Source organism: Gekko japonicus, unplaced genomic scaffold, assembly GCF_001447785.1.
Source record: "Gekko japonicus isolate JY-2015 unplaced genomic scaffold, Gekko_japonicus_V1.1 scaffold1515, whole genome shotgun sequence".
Classification (NCBI taxonomy): Eukaryota; Metazoa; Chordata; class Lepidosauria; order Squamata; family Gekkonidae; genus Gekko; species Gekko japonicus.
In genome coordinates, this window is record NW_015166465.1 from 331,316 (window position 1) to 347,234 (window position 15,919).

Below are 15,919 nucleotides of genomic sequence, written 5' to 3' on the forward strand. Positions count from 1 at the left end.
CCGAGCTCTGGACCGCCTGCAGCCAGTCTGGGTTCCCCCGGGGCGCCTCAGCCACTTGCCTGTTGTAGAGCTTCTTGGGAAGGTTGACGTCGAGGAGGTGGGAGAGGATGTTGACCAGCTGGGTGGCGTAGCACAAAGCGGCGCTGATGGTGTACGCCGGGTTGTTGTGCTCCATGTCTGAAACGGGGAGGAGAGAACCGGAGAGCTCAAAAGGGGGGGGGGGGAGAGAGTGGGGAAAAGAAGAATGGCCACAGCCGCCCCTAAGGGCTAGAGCAGAAGAAAGAGGGTCCTTCTTCCTCCCCAAAGTGCAATTCACACGTGGTGGTGGCTACAATCAGAGCCAGTTTGGTGTCGTGGTTAAGTGCGCGGACTCTAATCTGGGAGAACCGGGTTTGATTCCCCACTCCTCCACTCGCAGCTGCTGGCGTGACCTTGGGTCAGTCACAAGCTCTGGCACAGCTGTCCTTGAAAAAGAGCAGTTTGTATCAGAGTTCTCTCAGCCCCACCTGCCTCACAGGGTGTCTGTTGTGGGGAGGGGAAGGGAAAGGAGTTTGTGAGCTGCTCTGAGACACCTTTGGGTAGTGAAGGGCAGGGGTATAAATCCCATCTCCTCTTCTTCTTCTTTTACCTCACAGGGTGTCTGTTGTGGGGAGGGGAAGGGGAAAGGAGTTTGTAAGCCACTCTGAGACTCCAAGTGAAGGGCGGGGTATAAATCCAATCTCTTCCTCTTCTTCTTCTACAATCACAGATTGTTAGCTGTTGTAGGTTTCCCGGGTTGTGTGGCTGTGGTCTGGGCATTGCAGGACCTGACGTTTCGCCAGCAGCTGTGACTGGCATCCTCAGAGGTATGACACAGAAAGACAGAGGACTCTCTGTGTCCATGTGAAAAGAAGACTGGTAGGCAGGTAATTTATATCTACTCATGAAGGTGGCGTAGGGCTGAGTAATTATCAGCCCTACCCCACCTTCCTGAGTAGATATGTTACCTGCCTACCATTTTCATCTCACCTTGACACGGAGAGCACTCCATCTTTCTGTGTTTATACCTCTGAGGATGCCAGTCACAGCTACTGGCGAAACGTCGGGTCCTACAACGCCAAGACCACGGCCACACAGCCCGGGAAACCTACAACAGCTAATGAACTCCGGTCGTGAAAGCCTTCGACAACGTATTAATCACAGGCGGCTTCAAGGGGACTAGCAGAGGTGGTCAGTTACTGCCTGCTTCTATGTAGCAACCCGAAACTTCCTTGGAGGCTTCCTATCCGAGTACTGACCAATGCTGACCTTGTTTAGCTTCTGAGACCAGGTCAGAGTGTCGCAAACGGACACACAGAGCTGCCCTCCACTGAAATCAGAACTTTTGGTCCATCGAGGTCAGTATGGTCCCCTCAGACCGGCAGCGGCTCTCCAGGTTCTCGGGTCAGAGGTCTTTCACGACGACTCCTACCTGATCCTTTTCAGCTGGAGATGCCGGGGATGGAACCTGCGACCTTCTGCCTGCCAAGCGGGGGCTCTTCCACTGAGCCATTGTCCCTCCCCAAATCACACCAGAAGAACTCATGAAGCTGCCTTCTACTGAATCAGGCCACTGTTCTATCAAGGGCAGCGTTCCCTACTCAGACTGGCAGCTGCTCTCCAGGGTCTCAGGTAGAGGTCTTTCACCTCACCTCCTGCCTGGTCCTTCTAAACCAGAGATACCCAGGCCAGGATCGAAACTGGGACCTTCTGCATGCCAAGCGGAGGCTCGGCCACTAAGCCAGCGCTCTCAGAGCAGCTTACAAACTCCTTTCCCTTCCCTCCCCACAACAGACACCCTGTGAGGTAAAAGAAGAAGAAGAAGAGATTGGATTTATACTCCGACCTTCATTACCCGAAGGAGTCTCAGAGCGGCTTACAAACTCCTTTCCCTTCCCCTCCCCACAACAGACACCCTGTGAGGCAGGTGGGGCTGAGAGAGCTCTTGACAGAAACGGCTCTTTTTTCAAGAACAGCTCTTGTCAGAGCTACGGCTTGCCCAAGGTCATCCAGCCAGGTACAAGTGGAGGAGTGGGGAATCAAACCCGGTTCTCCCAGATTAGAGTCTACGCACTTAACCACTACACCAAACTGGCTCTCAGGACACTAAGAATAGAACGGAAGAATAAAACAATTTACTAATGAGTAACAACAATATCGTTAAGCGGTGGCTCAAGTGATTAAGACGCTAAACTGCAGGCTGTGGAAGGTCGGTAGTTGAGCAGTTCGAGACCCGGGTTGCCGCATGACGGAGTGAGCTCCCGTCTCTAGTTCCAGCTCCTGCCAACCTAGCCGTTCGAAAGCAAGAAATTGCAAGTAGATAAATAGGTCCCGCTTCAGTGGGAAGGTAACAGCGTTCCGTACGCCTCGGTGTTTAGTCATGCTGACCACATGACCACGGAAATGTCTTCAGACAGCGCTGGTTCTTCGGCTTTGAAACGGAGATGAGCAGCGCAACCCTAGAGTCGGACTTGACTGGCTTTCGAGCAAAGGAACCTTTACCTTTACCGACAATATAACTGGTAGTACTAGCTGAAAATATTACATATGTAGTATTTACAAACATCCATCCAACAGGTCAATCCACAATGGTATCAATAATCCCACAGGTAAATTTTTAATGGTAGTACTAGCTGAAAATATTACATATGTAGTATTTACAAACATCCATCCAACAGGTCAATCCACAATGGTATCAATAATCCCACAGGTAAATTTTTAATAATCCAATAGGTAAATCTACAATATTACAACAATACAATGGGTTGCATTATTGAAATATTGTAGACTTACCCTGTTGGATTGTTGAAAATCTACCTGCTGGATTATTGACTTACCTGTAGGATTCTTGTAAACACTACATATGTAGAATTACTACTAGGTTTATTGTAGATTTACCTGTTGGATTATTGTAATATGGTAGACCCACCTGTTGGATTACATATGTCGTATTTTCAGCTCATGAAGCTGCCTACTGCTGATCCGGAACCAGGCCATTTCTCTATCAAGGACAGTGTTGACTACTCGGACTGGCAGCCGCTCTCCAGGGTCCCAAGCAGAGGTCTTTCCCATCACCTCCTGCCTGGTTCTTTTTTTCTTTTTCTGCCTGGTTCTTTTAAACTGGAGATTGGTGTCGTGGTTAAGTGCGTGGACTCTAATCTGGGAGAAGCGGGTTTGATTCCCCACTCCTCCACTTGCACCTGCTGGATGACCTTGGGCAAGCTGTAGTTCTGACAAGAGCTGTTCTTGGAAAAAGAGCCGTTTCTGTCAAGAGCTCTCTCAGCCCCACCTACCTCACAGGGTGCCTGTTGTGGGGAGGGGAAGGGAAAGGAGTCTGTAAGCCGCTCTGAGACACCTTTAGGTAGTGAAGGGCCGGGTATACATCCAATCCCTTCTTCTTCTTATATTGTTGTGAGTCATTAGTAAATTGTTTTACTCTTCTGTTCTATTCTTAGGGTCCTTCCGCACAGTTGGTCGGGCTTCCCCGTGGTACTCTTAACCATATTTCTGCCATCATGAGAGCTAGAAACTTGCTGTTTAAATTAAAGGGGGGGGGGGACCTGAGCCGTGCATTCCGGTACCTTCCCCTTCCTTGCAAAAGCAACGACTCGGGACAGGGTGAGTCACGAGCACAATGCCGATCTCACCGGCAGCCCTCGGCCGTCTGGGCGCCGCGTCTGGCGTTCTTACCTGGCCCTTGCGTGGTTTTCTTCTCCTCGACCCAGTTGTAGTAGGCGGAGTAGTCGCCGTTGCTGGGCAGGGTGATCCAAGGCCCCGTGATGCCGATGCTGGTGTCGCCGTTGTGATCGTCGCAGACCCAGCGCCCGGACAGGTAGGTCGTCCTTCGGGCTTCCGCCAGCTTGCTGACGGTGCTCGAGGTCATGGCGCTGTCGCTCTCAGAGGAGATGTCCGCCGGGTCCCTGCAGGAAAGGCGAGAGGCTCTTGCGGAGGGGAAGCGCGGCTGAGGGAGGCAGGCCCGGGACGAAAAGAGCGTCCGGGTCGTGCAAGGCGCGCCGAGGCCAGCGAGGGATCTGAGAGTCATTTGAGGCGACAGAATGCGGGAAGGGGAGGCGCGACGGACCTCCCGAAACGCTCACACCCTCCCACACCTGGCTAGCCTCCTTTCGTCAGATAACTTCCTCAGGGCTTTTGACTCTCTCAAAAGCGGATACCCTGGAAATTTTAGCTGGCCTTTAAGGTGCTACTGGACTCTGGGTTTTTTTATTATTATTAACATTTTTTAAACATTTTACAAACCAATAAACACAACAGTTACATTTAAACTTACAGAGACAATCAAAAATAAATCAAATCATGATAGGGAGGGTTTCTCGAAAGAATATCTTTTTCCATTAAATAACTTATAATTGGGAACCAAACCTTTACCGCTTTGTTATGCTATTGTGTTGCTGAATTCTTATAAAGATTATAAGGCAATTTCGTCATGATAAAACAATCCCAAATCTTTGTTAGCCATTGTTGAATGGAGGGAGCTTGTCTATCAGTCTATTGTATTGCAATCTTCGATTTTGCTACAGTTAATAAACTTTTTCCATTAAATAACTTATAATTGAGAATTAAATAACTTTTTCCATTAAATAACTTATAATTGGGAATGAAATAACTTTTCCCATTAAATAACTTATAATTGGGACCCAAACCTTTACCACTTTGTTATGATATTGTGTTGCTGAATTCTTATAAAGATTATAAGACAATTTAGTCATGATAAAATAATCCCAAATCCTTGTTAACCATTGTGGAACGGAGGGAGCTTATCAGTCCATTGTATTGCAATCTTCGATTTTGCTATAGTTAATACAGTTTTTCCATTAAATAACTTATAATTGGGAATTAAATAACTTTTCCCATTAAATAACTTATAATTGGGAATTAAATAACTTTTCCCGTTAAATAACTTATAATTGGGAATTAAATAACTTTCCCCGTTAAATAACTTATAATTGGGAATGAAATAACTTTCCCCGTTAAATAACTTATAATTGGGAATTAAATGACTTTTCCCATTAAATAACTTATAATTGGGAACCAAACCTCTACCACTTTGTTATGATATTGTGTTGCTGAATTCTTATAAAGATTATAAGACAATTTAGTCATGATAAAATAATCCCAAATCCTTGTTAACCATTGTGGAACGGAGGGATCTTGTCTATCAATCCATTTTATTGCGACCATCGATTTTGCTATAGTTAATAAAGTCGAAACGGCTTCTTTTTTGTCATGTCATCATTTGTAGTGTTGTCCAGTTTTCCAATGCCACCACCTCTGGTTTCAAAGGTATCGACATGGAGATCATCTCCTTTATTTTCGTGAGTATTTGAGTCCAAAAGCCTTGTATGAAGGGACAGGCCCACCAGCAAAGCATAACATTTGCTAACTGACCACACTGTTTTTGACATTTGGGCGAGTAATTATTGTCTATGAGATATAAAGTCGCCTGGACTCTGATCTTCCTCTTCTACTTGAAACGAACACGGCTACCTAGCTGAACTATCCTCAGGGGGGTGTGTGTATGTGGATGAATCACAGAATCACACAGATTTGGGAGGGGTTCTACAAGCCATTTGGTCCAAGCCCCATGCTCAAGGCAGGATCAGCCTAGAGCAGTGGTGGCAAACCTATGGCACGGGTGCCAGAGGTGGCACTCAGAGCCCTCTCTGTGGGCACGCGTGCCATCGCCCCAGCCAGGCCCAGACCATCATTAAAGTGTCAAATTCTCTGCCAAATAATTTTAAGTAAACGAAAGCATTTGGGATTGCTTTCCTTACTTTGTTTGGATCATCTTAAGTTAATGTGTGAGTAGTTTTTTCTAAAGTAAAACCTCAGCATTCAGGTTAAATTGCCGTGTTGGCACTTTGTGATAATTAAGTGGGTTTTGGGTCGCAGTTTGGGCACTCGGTCTCTAAAAGGTTCGCCATCACTGGCCTAGAGCATCCCTGAGAAGGGTTTGTCCAGCCGCTGCTTCATGACTGCCAAGGAGGGGGAGCTCACCACCGCCCTAGACACCCCAGCCCAAATTTGCTGTGATCAGGCAGGACAAGATGTCTTGAGATACACCCAGGAGACTCCAATCTCAGGGGAAAAGAACCATTCTCTTTCTCGGTCTGAGAGAGGGGCGATACTCTGAGCAGATCACCCAGCCAAGTGGAGATGGGATTTCTGCGTGAAGATGACCGCCGGCCTGATTATTAGGGGCGAGCGGGAAGAATATGTGGATGATCTGAGTTGGGCCATAAAGGTCTGACACTATATATTATAAAAATACAAGTTTTTTAAGGTGTACACATGTTAAAACATATGGTTAAAAGAAAGAGTCTAAATTTCAGACTTTTAAAAGGTTTTCAAATACAAATACACTTGACGGGTAAACACTTTTTAACTTGGGACCAAACGCGTTTCGGCCCCTTCGGGCCTTCCTCAGTGGTCACTATTCTCTATGTTACACTGACACTGATGCTGGGAAAGATTGAAGGTCAAAGAAGACGGGGACAGCAAAGGATGAGATGGTCAGACAGTGTCATCGATGCAACGAACATGAAGTTGAGCCAACTTCAGAGGACGGCGGAAGACAGGAGGGCCTGGCGGGAGCTGGTCCATGGGGTCGCGAAGAGTCGGACTCGACTGTGCGACTGGACAACAACAACAACATCCAAAATGCACGTGTAAAAGGTTTTTTATAACCAAATGTTGTTTCCTTATACGTTTTTAGTTATGCTACTAGCTTATATGTTGGGCCAGAAAAAGGGCCCAATCACACGGTATGTATAAATAACAAACGATAAAACACAAGGGCTTATAAACCTGACCTGACGCGTTTCGGCCTACGTAGGCCTTCCTCAGATGTCAATAGTGAGGAACATATTGGCTATTATAAAAATATAGTATAATCATGTAAATACAAAGTATAACTTCAATAAGGACCAGAAGCAAGTTGTTTCAAGATAAACCACCAGGCACAGAGTAAAAAGTACAAATGAGGCCTCTAAAAGTGCAATCACATGCAAAGTGGTTCTCAGATATAAAGTTCTGGTCCAGGAAACGCCTTCTTACGGTCTTTGCTTGAGGACAATTAGCTCTACAACCATAATAGCCGATATCTTCCTCACTATTGACCTCTGAGGAAGGCCTACGTAGGCCGAAACGCGTCAGGTCAGATTTATCAGCCCTTGTGTTTTATCGTTTGTTATTTATACATAACGTGTGATTGGGCCCTAATGGAATTTTTAAATTTGTGATTAATAAATACACGCATTTTAATATATTTCCTTCTTTAAGTTTTTAATATTGGCCCCCTTTCTTACATTTGACTAACCTTTGTCAGGTTCTGGATTCTAAGTTTTAGGTTCAGTATGACACTATTATATAGTGTCAGCTGGACCCTCTTGGTTCGCAGATATATCTTGGGTTGAGTCCCCACCCCACCCCTGCCTCTTTTTTCAGTTTTTCCCCATAAAGGTCTGAGACACAAAACCCTCAGCTCACCAGTGACAAGGGGGGAAAAGGATCCAGGTGCGGTTTCACTCCCAAAGTCGCCATAGGGTGAAGGGAAACCCATCCAGCCAGGGAAGGAGGGTTACAAGACCGGGCCCGGAGTTCGCAAGCCAGACCCGAAACGGTGGAGGGGGACACAGTGACATCTGACTTGATCAGCCCCCGTTGCTGACGTTCCAGCAGGCCGGAGTCCGTTCCAAGGAGGGGCTGCGAAGGTAACATCAGGGTACTCTCAAACTGAGAAAAGAGCAGGACTCCAGCAGTACCTTCGAGACTAGCAAAATCGGCGGCAGGGGTGGGGCTTTCGTGAGTCATGGATCGCTTCTTCAGATACAGCCCTGAAACTCAGATTAAACTGATATTGCTTTACTTCCTTTCTTAGTCCCGCGATCACCCTGTACTGCTGCGTTGTCGTTTTCCCTACGTACCTGTGCCCATTGAATTCAGCCTTTGCTGAACTAAGCCCTTAGGGACCCTTTTGGGGGTTTTTCGGCTATTAAGTCACAAGCCAACTTGTTGCAACCCTGTGGGGTTTTCAAGGCGGGGGGGGGGGGGGGGGGGGGAAGGGGTTGGATTTACCCGCCCTTCACTCGGCGTCTCAGAGCAGCTTACCATCTCCTTTCCCTCCCCCCCCCACAAACGGACACCTTGGGGGGGGGGGGGGGGGGCTGAGAGAGCTCTTTGAGGACTGCCCTTGAAAGAACAGCTCTGGGAGAACTTGTGACTGACCCAAGGTCACACCAGCAGCTGCCTGTGGAGGAGTGGGGAATCAGACCCGGTTCTCTCAGATTAAGAGTCTGTGCTCCTCACGACACCAAACCAAGAGATGATCAGAGGTGGTTTGCCCTTGCCTGCCGCTGCGTAGCAACCCTGGGCTTCCTTAGCGGTCTCCCATCCAAATACTAACCGGGGCCGACCCTGCTTAGCTTCTGCGATCTGGCTAGCCTGGGCCGTTCAGGTCAGGTCATACAGACAGAGGTGATTTGCTCTTGCCTGCCTCTGCGTAGCAACCCTGGACTTCCTTGGTGGCGGTCTCCCATCCAAATATGAACCAGGACCGACCCTGCTTAGCTTCACAGATCTGGCTATCCTAGGGCATCCAGGGCAGGCCCATCATGACTACTACGTAGTAATTTAGTGACAGATGAGGACCGTGGCCCTGGATCAAGAATCCCAGCTTCTTCTAGTGCAAAAGCAACGCAGGGCTCTTTTTGTAGCAGGAACTCCTCTGCATATTAGGCCACACACCCCTAATGTAGCCAATCCTCCAAGAGCTTACAGTAGCCCCTGTGAGAAGAGCTCTGTAAGCTCTCGGAGGATTGGCTACATTAGGGGGGGTTGCCAGGGCTCTTTTTGTAGCAGGAACTCATTTGCATATTAGGCCACACACCCCTAATGTAGCCAATCCTCCCAGAGCTTACAGAGCTCTCCTTACAGGGGCTACTGTAAGCTCTCGGAGGATTGGCTACATTAGGGGGGTGTCGCTTAATATGCAAAGGAGTACCTGCTACAGAAAGAGCCCTGACAAGCAAAGGGGGACCAGTTGATCAAAGCCGAGCGGAGCGAAGTGCTTATCTGTGCTGGACTGAGTCTTTTTTCTCCGCCAGGAAACTGATTCAGAGAAGAGCTTTGAAGAGCTCGAAGGAAGTTATCGTGGGACCCTCGTCTCCGACCCCGACGGGGCTTGCCAGAGAGCCAAGCGTGATGTAGGGGTTAAAAGAGGGATGGTCTCTCATCCAGAGACCCGGGTTTCAGTCCCCCACTCCTCCTCCACCTGGAGCCTGCTGGGTGACCTTGGGCCAGTCCCAGTTCTCTCAGAACTCTCTCAGCCCCACCTGCCTCACAGGGTGTGAGGAGAGGAAGGGAAGGCGATTGAACGCCACTTTGAGACTCTTTAAGGTAGAGGAAAAGTGGGACATGGAAACCAACAACTCCTCTTCTGATCTGGAGAACTGGGTTCGATTCCCCACTTCTCCTCCCCATGAAGCCGGCTGGGTGGCCTTGGGCCAGTCACGAAACTCTATCAGCCCCACCTGCCTCAATCACAAGGTGCCTGTTGTGGGGAGAGGAAGGGAAGGAGAGAGTAAGCCACTTTGAGACTCTTTAAAGGTAGAGAACAGCGGGGTATAAAAACAAACTCTCCTTCTAATCTGGAGAGCCGGGTTCGGTTCCTCACTCCTCCTCCAGCTGACCTTGGGCCAGTGGCAATTCTCTCCGAACTCTCTCTGCCCCACCCGCCTCACAACAGCCTGCTGTGGAGAGAAGAAGAGACTAGATTTATACCCCGCTTTTCACTACCCGAAGGAATCTCAGAGCGGGTCACAAACTCCGTTCCCTTCCCCCCCCTCCCCACAACAGACACCCTGTGAGCAGTGTTCCCTCTAAGGTGAGTTAGTGTGCGCTAGCTCACAGTTTTTTAGCATCCAACTCACAGATTTTTGTCTTAGTTCAGGAAGGATGGCTCCAGAGCAGACTAATTTATGCAGTAGCCAAATCGCTGGCTCACAACTTTAATGCCAGTAGCTCACAAAGCAGAATTTTTGCTCACAAGACTCCACAGCTTAGAGGGAACTTTGCCTGTGAGGGAGGCGGGGCTGAGAGAGCTCTCTCGAGGACTGCCCTTGAGAGAACAGCTCTTAGAGAACTTGTGACTGACCCAAGGTCACACCAGCAGCTGCATGTGGAGGAGTGGGGAATCAAACCCGGTTTTCCCACATTAGAATCCCCGCTCCTAACCCACTACACCAAAGAAGACAAGAGATTGGATTTATACCCTGCCCTTCAGTACCCAAGGGAGTCTCAGAGCAGCTTACAATCTCCTTTCCCTCCCCCTTCCCACAACAGATACCCGGTGGGGTAGGTGGGGCTGAGTGACAGAAAATGCTCTTTTTCAAGAACAGCTGTGCCAGAACTATGGCTTGCCCAAGGTCACACCAGCGGCCGCATGTGAAGGAGTGGGGAATCAAACCTCGTTCTCCCACATTAGAATCCACGCTCCTAACCACTACACCAAAGAAGAGAAGAGATTGGATTTATACCCTGCCCTTCAATACCCAAGGGAGTCTCAGAGCGGTTTACAAACTCCTTTCCCTTCCCCTCCCCACAACAGACATCCTGTGAGGTAGGTGGGGCTGAGAGAGCTCTGACAGAAACTGCTCTTTTTCAAGGACAGCTCTTATCAGAGCTACGGCTTGCCCAAGGTCATCCAGCCAGGTGAGAGTGGAGGAGCGGGGAATCAAACCCGGTTCTTCCAGATTAGAGTCCGCGCACTTAACCACTACACCAAACTGGCCTTTGAGTCTCCTTCGGGTAGAGAAAAGGCGGGTATAAAAACCAGCTCCTCTTCTTGCTTCTAAGCAAATGCATTTAAGATTTGGGCGTGAAGTGGGGTTAATGGGGCATGGCCCCCTGTCCTGATTTACCCCCACACACACTGGTTTCATGCCCCAACTCTGCACAGAGGTACGCCTCTGAATCCCAGTCTCTTTCCTCCATCTCTTCCAGACTGAGAAAGCCGGGGGTAATTTCCTGCAGGAGCGCACAGGAGCGTGCCCCGGCAGTAAAGAGCCCAGGGGGTGGGCACATGCAACAAGCCCCGCCCCTGCTCCCAGCAGCCCTCAGTTGGGCCACGAGGAGCAAAAAGCAGCCAGGTAAGCTGCAGAGACCCCCCCACCCGATTGCAATCCAAAACAGTCCAGTGGCACCTTTAAGACCAAGTTTTATTCAGGTACAAGCTCTCCCTCCTCTGTGAGGGACATATCTGCACGTTCCCCCCCCCCCCAATAGCTAGCAATCCAAAACACTCCAGTGGAGCCTGAGCGGTGGGTGTCGCCTTCTGACACACTTCCGGTGATGTCAGGGGGTGTGGCATATGCAAATAAGTTATGCTAATAGGTTATGCGAATGAGCTCCTGCACCTCTTTTTCTATGAAATGACCCCTGGAGAAAGCAAATCACTCCCCCCCCCCGGCACACCAGCGACACCGGCCGCATCTCCCCCGTCCTTCCCTACCTGACGCCGAGCTTCACCTCCTCGATGGGGAAGATGACGGAGGTCAGTTCGAGGACGTGCGACCGCCGCAGGCGCCCCAGGTGCTCATGCTGGCCCCTCAGGTCGCCGACCCTCCTCTCCACCAGGTCGCCCAGCCTGCGGTTGTGCCTCTGGATCTTCTCCTTCTTCTCCTGGTGGCGCTGGGCCCGGCGGTACAGCTTCTGGTTCTCGTCGGTGATCCGGAGGAGACACTCGGCATCTGCGGGGCGGGAAGGGCAATGGGGACGGAGCACCTTGAGAGACTGACGGGATCTGGGAGGGCGTGGCCTCTCGGGGGCCAGAGCTCCCTTGGCCGGCTACAAGCGGGAATGGAGATCCCGGGGTCGAGGTTGACAAGATTATGCCTGGGATAGAGCAGGTCGAGAAAGAGGTACTTTCCTCCCTTTCTCACAGTACAAGACCTCGTGGGCACTCCATGAAATGGCTGAGCGGTCCGGTTAGAACCAATAAAAGGAAGTCCTCCTTCACCCAAAGTGTGATTAACGCATGGAATTCACTGCCACAGGAAGTGGTGGTGGCTACAAGCATGGACAGCTTCAGTAGGGAATTAGATAAGCATATGGAGCAGAGGTCGATCAGTGGCTATTAGCCACAAGGTATAGATAGGAGCTGCGGTGGCTCAAGTGGTTAAGACGCTGAACTGCAGGCTGTGAAAGGTCGGTAGTTCAGCAGTTCGAGACCCAAGTGTGCCACATGACGGAGTGAGCTCCCGTCTCTAGTTCCATGGACTGATACAATTCTGGGAACCCACAGGGCTCTACGGGACATAACCTGAAAGCTAGCCGGATTGAGGTGCACAAGCATGGGGGGCCCAAGTAAGACCGGGTAACCCTGCCGCCGCGAGGATGCTACTTACGTCTGGCCGTCTCCTCGTTTTCTTTGCAGATGGTTTGCTTCAGCTGCTCGATTCTAATCTTGCAAGACATGATTTTCCACCTCTGAAAGAAAACAGGGAAACCGCCTAAGATTCCCGGCTGTCTTACGTGTGTGTCAAAACCACCCCCACCCCAATAAACCCTAATACGCCTCGGAACAGTTGTCAGGACCAAATGGGAACCTGAATCCAGATCTCGAGGGGCCAATTTTAACATTCTAGAAGAAGAGATTGGATTTATACCCCGCCCTTCACTACTCAAGGGAGTCTCAGAGCGGCTTACAAACTCCTTTCCCTTCCCCTCCCCACAACAGACACCCTGTGAGGGAGGTGGGGCTGAGAGAGCTCTGACAGAAACTTCCCTTGTCAGAACTTGTGACTGACCCAAGGTCATCCAGCCAAGTGCAAGTGGAGGAGTGGAGAATCAAATCCGATTCTCCCAGATTAGGCTGCACACTTAACCACGACACCAAACTGGCTCTCAAGGTCTAACCATTCTAACCATTGCGCTGCACTGTCTCCCAAGGGTCTCGCGGGGATCAACTTAATTGCTATTTAATGTTTACTGATTGATTGATTGACTTCATTTGTAGCCCCACCTTTCTCCACAGCAGAGACCCAAAGCGGGTTAGCCTCTCCTCCTCTTCCTCACAACAGCACTGTGAGTTAGGTTAGGCTGAGAGAGTGTGACTGGCCCACGGTAACCCAGCGAGCTTTTGGGGCACGTGTGTGTGTATTTTAGCTCTGGTTTTAAAGGTTTTCATGAGGCGCTTTTAAATTTGTTTTAATGGCTTTTAAGAGCTTATCTGGATTAGGTAGCGGTAAAGGTTCCCTTGCTCGAAAGCCAGTCGAGTCCGACTCTAGGGTTGCGGTACCCATCTCCGTTTCCAAGCCGAAGAGCCAGCGCTGTCTGAAGATGTTTCCGTGGTCATGTGGCTGGCATGACTAAACACCAAGGCGCACGGAATGCTGTTACCTTCCCACCAAAGTAGTACCTATTTATCTACTTGCAATTTCTTGCTTTCGAACTGCTAGGTTGGCAGGAGCTGGAACTAGAGATGGGAGCTCACTCCGTCATGCGGCAACTTGGGTCTCGAACTGCTGAACTACTGACCTTCCACAGCCTGCAGTTCAGCGTCTTAACCACTTGAGCCACCGCAGCTCCTTTACCTTTATCTTGATTATGTATGTTTTTAATCTGTCTGTTGCCTTGTTGGCCCTGATGAGGACAGACAGGTGGGGTACAGATAAAAATAATAAAAAAATAAATCAGGGCAGGGGAGAGTCGCGTGGGCGGCCCTGAACTCCCAGGGGGTGGGAGGAATAAATAAGGGCAGACAGATTAATGGGAGAAAGACCAAAGAAACGTAATATTGTCAGACTGCAGACCCCTGATATTCTAAAGTCCGGCTGAAGCAAAGCTTCAAGGAAAAAATGCATTCAGTTGGGGCTGACCTCATTTGGCACATTCTAGCACTCTAAAGAGCCAGTTTGATGTAGAGAGCCAGTTTCGACGAGTGGTTAAGAGCAGCGGACTCTAATCTGGGAGAGTCGGGTTCGATTCCCCCACTCCTCTGCATGCAGCCAGCTGGTGTGACCTCGGGTCAGTCACAAGTTCTCTCAGAGCTGTTCTCTCAAGGGCAGTCCTCGAGAGAGCTCTCTCGGCCCCACCTACCTCACAGGGTGTCTGTGGTGGGGAGGGGGAGGGGAAGGGATTGCAAGCAGCTCTGAGACACCGAGTGAAGGGCAGGGTATAAATACAATCCTCCTCCTCTTCCTAAACCAGGGGTCCCCAAAACAGGGCACCATGGCATCGGCTGACACCTTTTCTGTCACCTGACAAGTGTTTTCTGTAAGTGGTTGTGGCCGGGTGGGGCTTGTGCCCAGCAAGGCTTCTGATTGGCTACTGGTGGCTTGACTGATTGTGAACTTTTTTAAAAAAAACGCTGATTCAGCAGCAGCTGCCCCCACAACACAGAGAACTTAACTGAGTAACTGAAGGTGAGCTGCGGCCACCGTTTCGCGGACGGCTCCACCTCCTGCAGCGGCCACTTTATGGCGCCACTCACCACACCGTGTCGGAATTCCAAAGGTGCCGGGCAGGCTCAAAATGCAGATGACAATGTGAAAATTTAAAAAAGTAGTGACTGATAAGGGCATGGGACATGGATGCTTCTCTGCGGCAACTTGGGTGCGGCTTCCCCACAAGGAGTCCCATGCCGTTCTTGGAACTTGTCAGATAAAGGGGACCGCTTGGACGAGGCCCATGATGTGGCTCTCATCCACGCGAGTGTCGCGGGTTCCCGCTTCCAGAAAAGGGTCCCCCCGCGCAAACCTGCGGCTGAATCGGAATAGGCCCAAGGAAGTCTTTACAGAGACTCACCAACTGGTCGCTGGTTATCCACTTCCTTTCCATAGCTTTTAACAACCTGCAGGCAATGAAAAGAAGAATGGTACGTTAGCTGGCAGCCACAACGGCAGGTTGGGTCCTGTGGACCTGATCAGACAACTGCGGGGCCTCCCCCAGGCGCAAAAAGCCCTCCTGGCAGAGAGAGCACCGCTTGCGTCGGGGCAAAGCGCTGCTCTTGGCGGAACAGATGAGATTTAGCTGGAAGCATTTAGCAAATGTCAAGCATTAAAGAAAGTGACTGATCTACCTCTGTTGAAACTGACCTAAAAGGCAGCACGAAAGAAGTAAGACTTACTGAGCTTGGAATTCATTCTGCTTGCTTTTAAGGTGCTTTAGCCTCTCTTTCTTTTCAGAAAACCTGGAAAAGAATAACGTGCAAGTTGAAGAAAGCACAGAAAACAAGATGCATCCTGACCGATAATGCCAGCTCTCATAGAGAAAAGGACATCAGAAGAGCCCTGCTGGATCAGACCAGGGGTCCATCTAGTCCAGCATCCTGTCTCACACTGTGATCTCACAGTTCCTCTGGAGGGCCAACAATGAGGCAGAGACACCGAGGCCTTCATAAGAACATCCGAAGAGCCCTGCTGGATCAGAACAGAGGTCCATCTAGTCCAGCATCCTGTCTCACACAGTGATCTCACAGTTCCCCTGGAGGGCCAACAACAGGGCAGAGAGGCCGAGGCCTTCATTAGAACATCAGGAGAGCCCTGCTGGATCAGACCAGTGGTCCATCCAGTCCAGCATCCTGCCTCACACAGGGGCCAGCCAGTTCCTCAGGAGGGCCAACAATGGGGCATAGAGGTCAAGGCCTTCACAAGAACATTAGAAGAGCCCTGCTGGATCAGACCAGTGGTCCATCTAGCCGATCATCCTGTCTCACACAGTGGCCAACCAGCAACAACAGGGCAGAGAGGTCGAGGCCTTCATTAGAACATCAGAAGAGCCCTGCTGGATCAGACCAGTGGTCCATCCAGTCCAGCATCCTGCCTCACACAGGGGCCAGCCAGTTCCTCAGGAGGGCCAACAATGGGGCATAGAGGTCAAGGCC

The 15,919-nt window shown here is 50.0% G+C and overlaps 1 protein-coding gene across 1 annotated transcript in view; it reads right to left on the reverse strand.

The window, feature by feature from the left end:
• The window catches only part of ATG14 (autophagy related 14), a 29,550-nt gene that overhangs the window by 7,242 nt on the left and 6,389 nt on the right, over positions 1–15,919 (reverse strand). Inside the window, exons 3-8 of the mRNA XM_015412092.1 lie at positions 15,164–15,226; positions 14,842–14,887; positions 12,441–12,522; positions 11,546–11,783; positions 3,709–3,938; positions 60–177 (exon numbers count right to left, since the gene is read on the reverse strand). Coding sequence (XP_015267578.1) covers positions 60–177; positions 3,709–3,938; positions 11,546–11,783; positions 12,441–12,522; positions 14,842–14,887; positions 15,164–15,226 — 777 coding nt within the window. The remainder of the gene's footprint in view (positions 1–59; positions 178–3,708; positions 3,939–11,545; positions 11,784–12,440; positions 12,523–14,841; positions 14,888–15,163; positions 15,227–15,919) is intronic.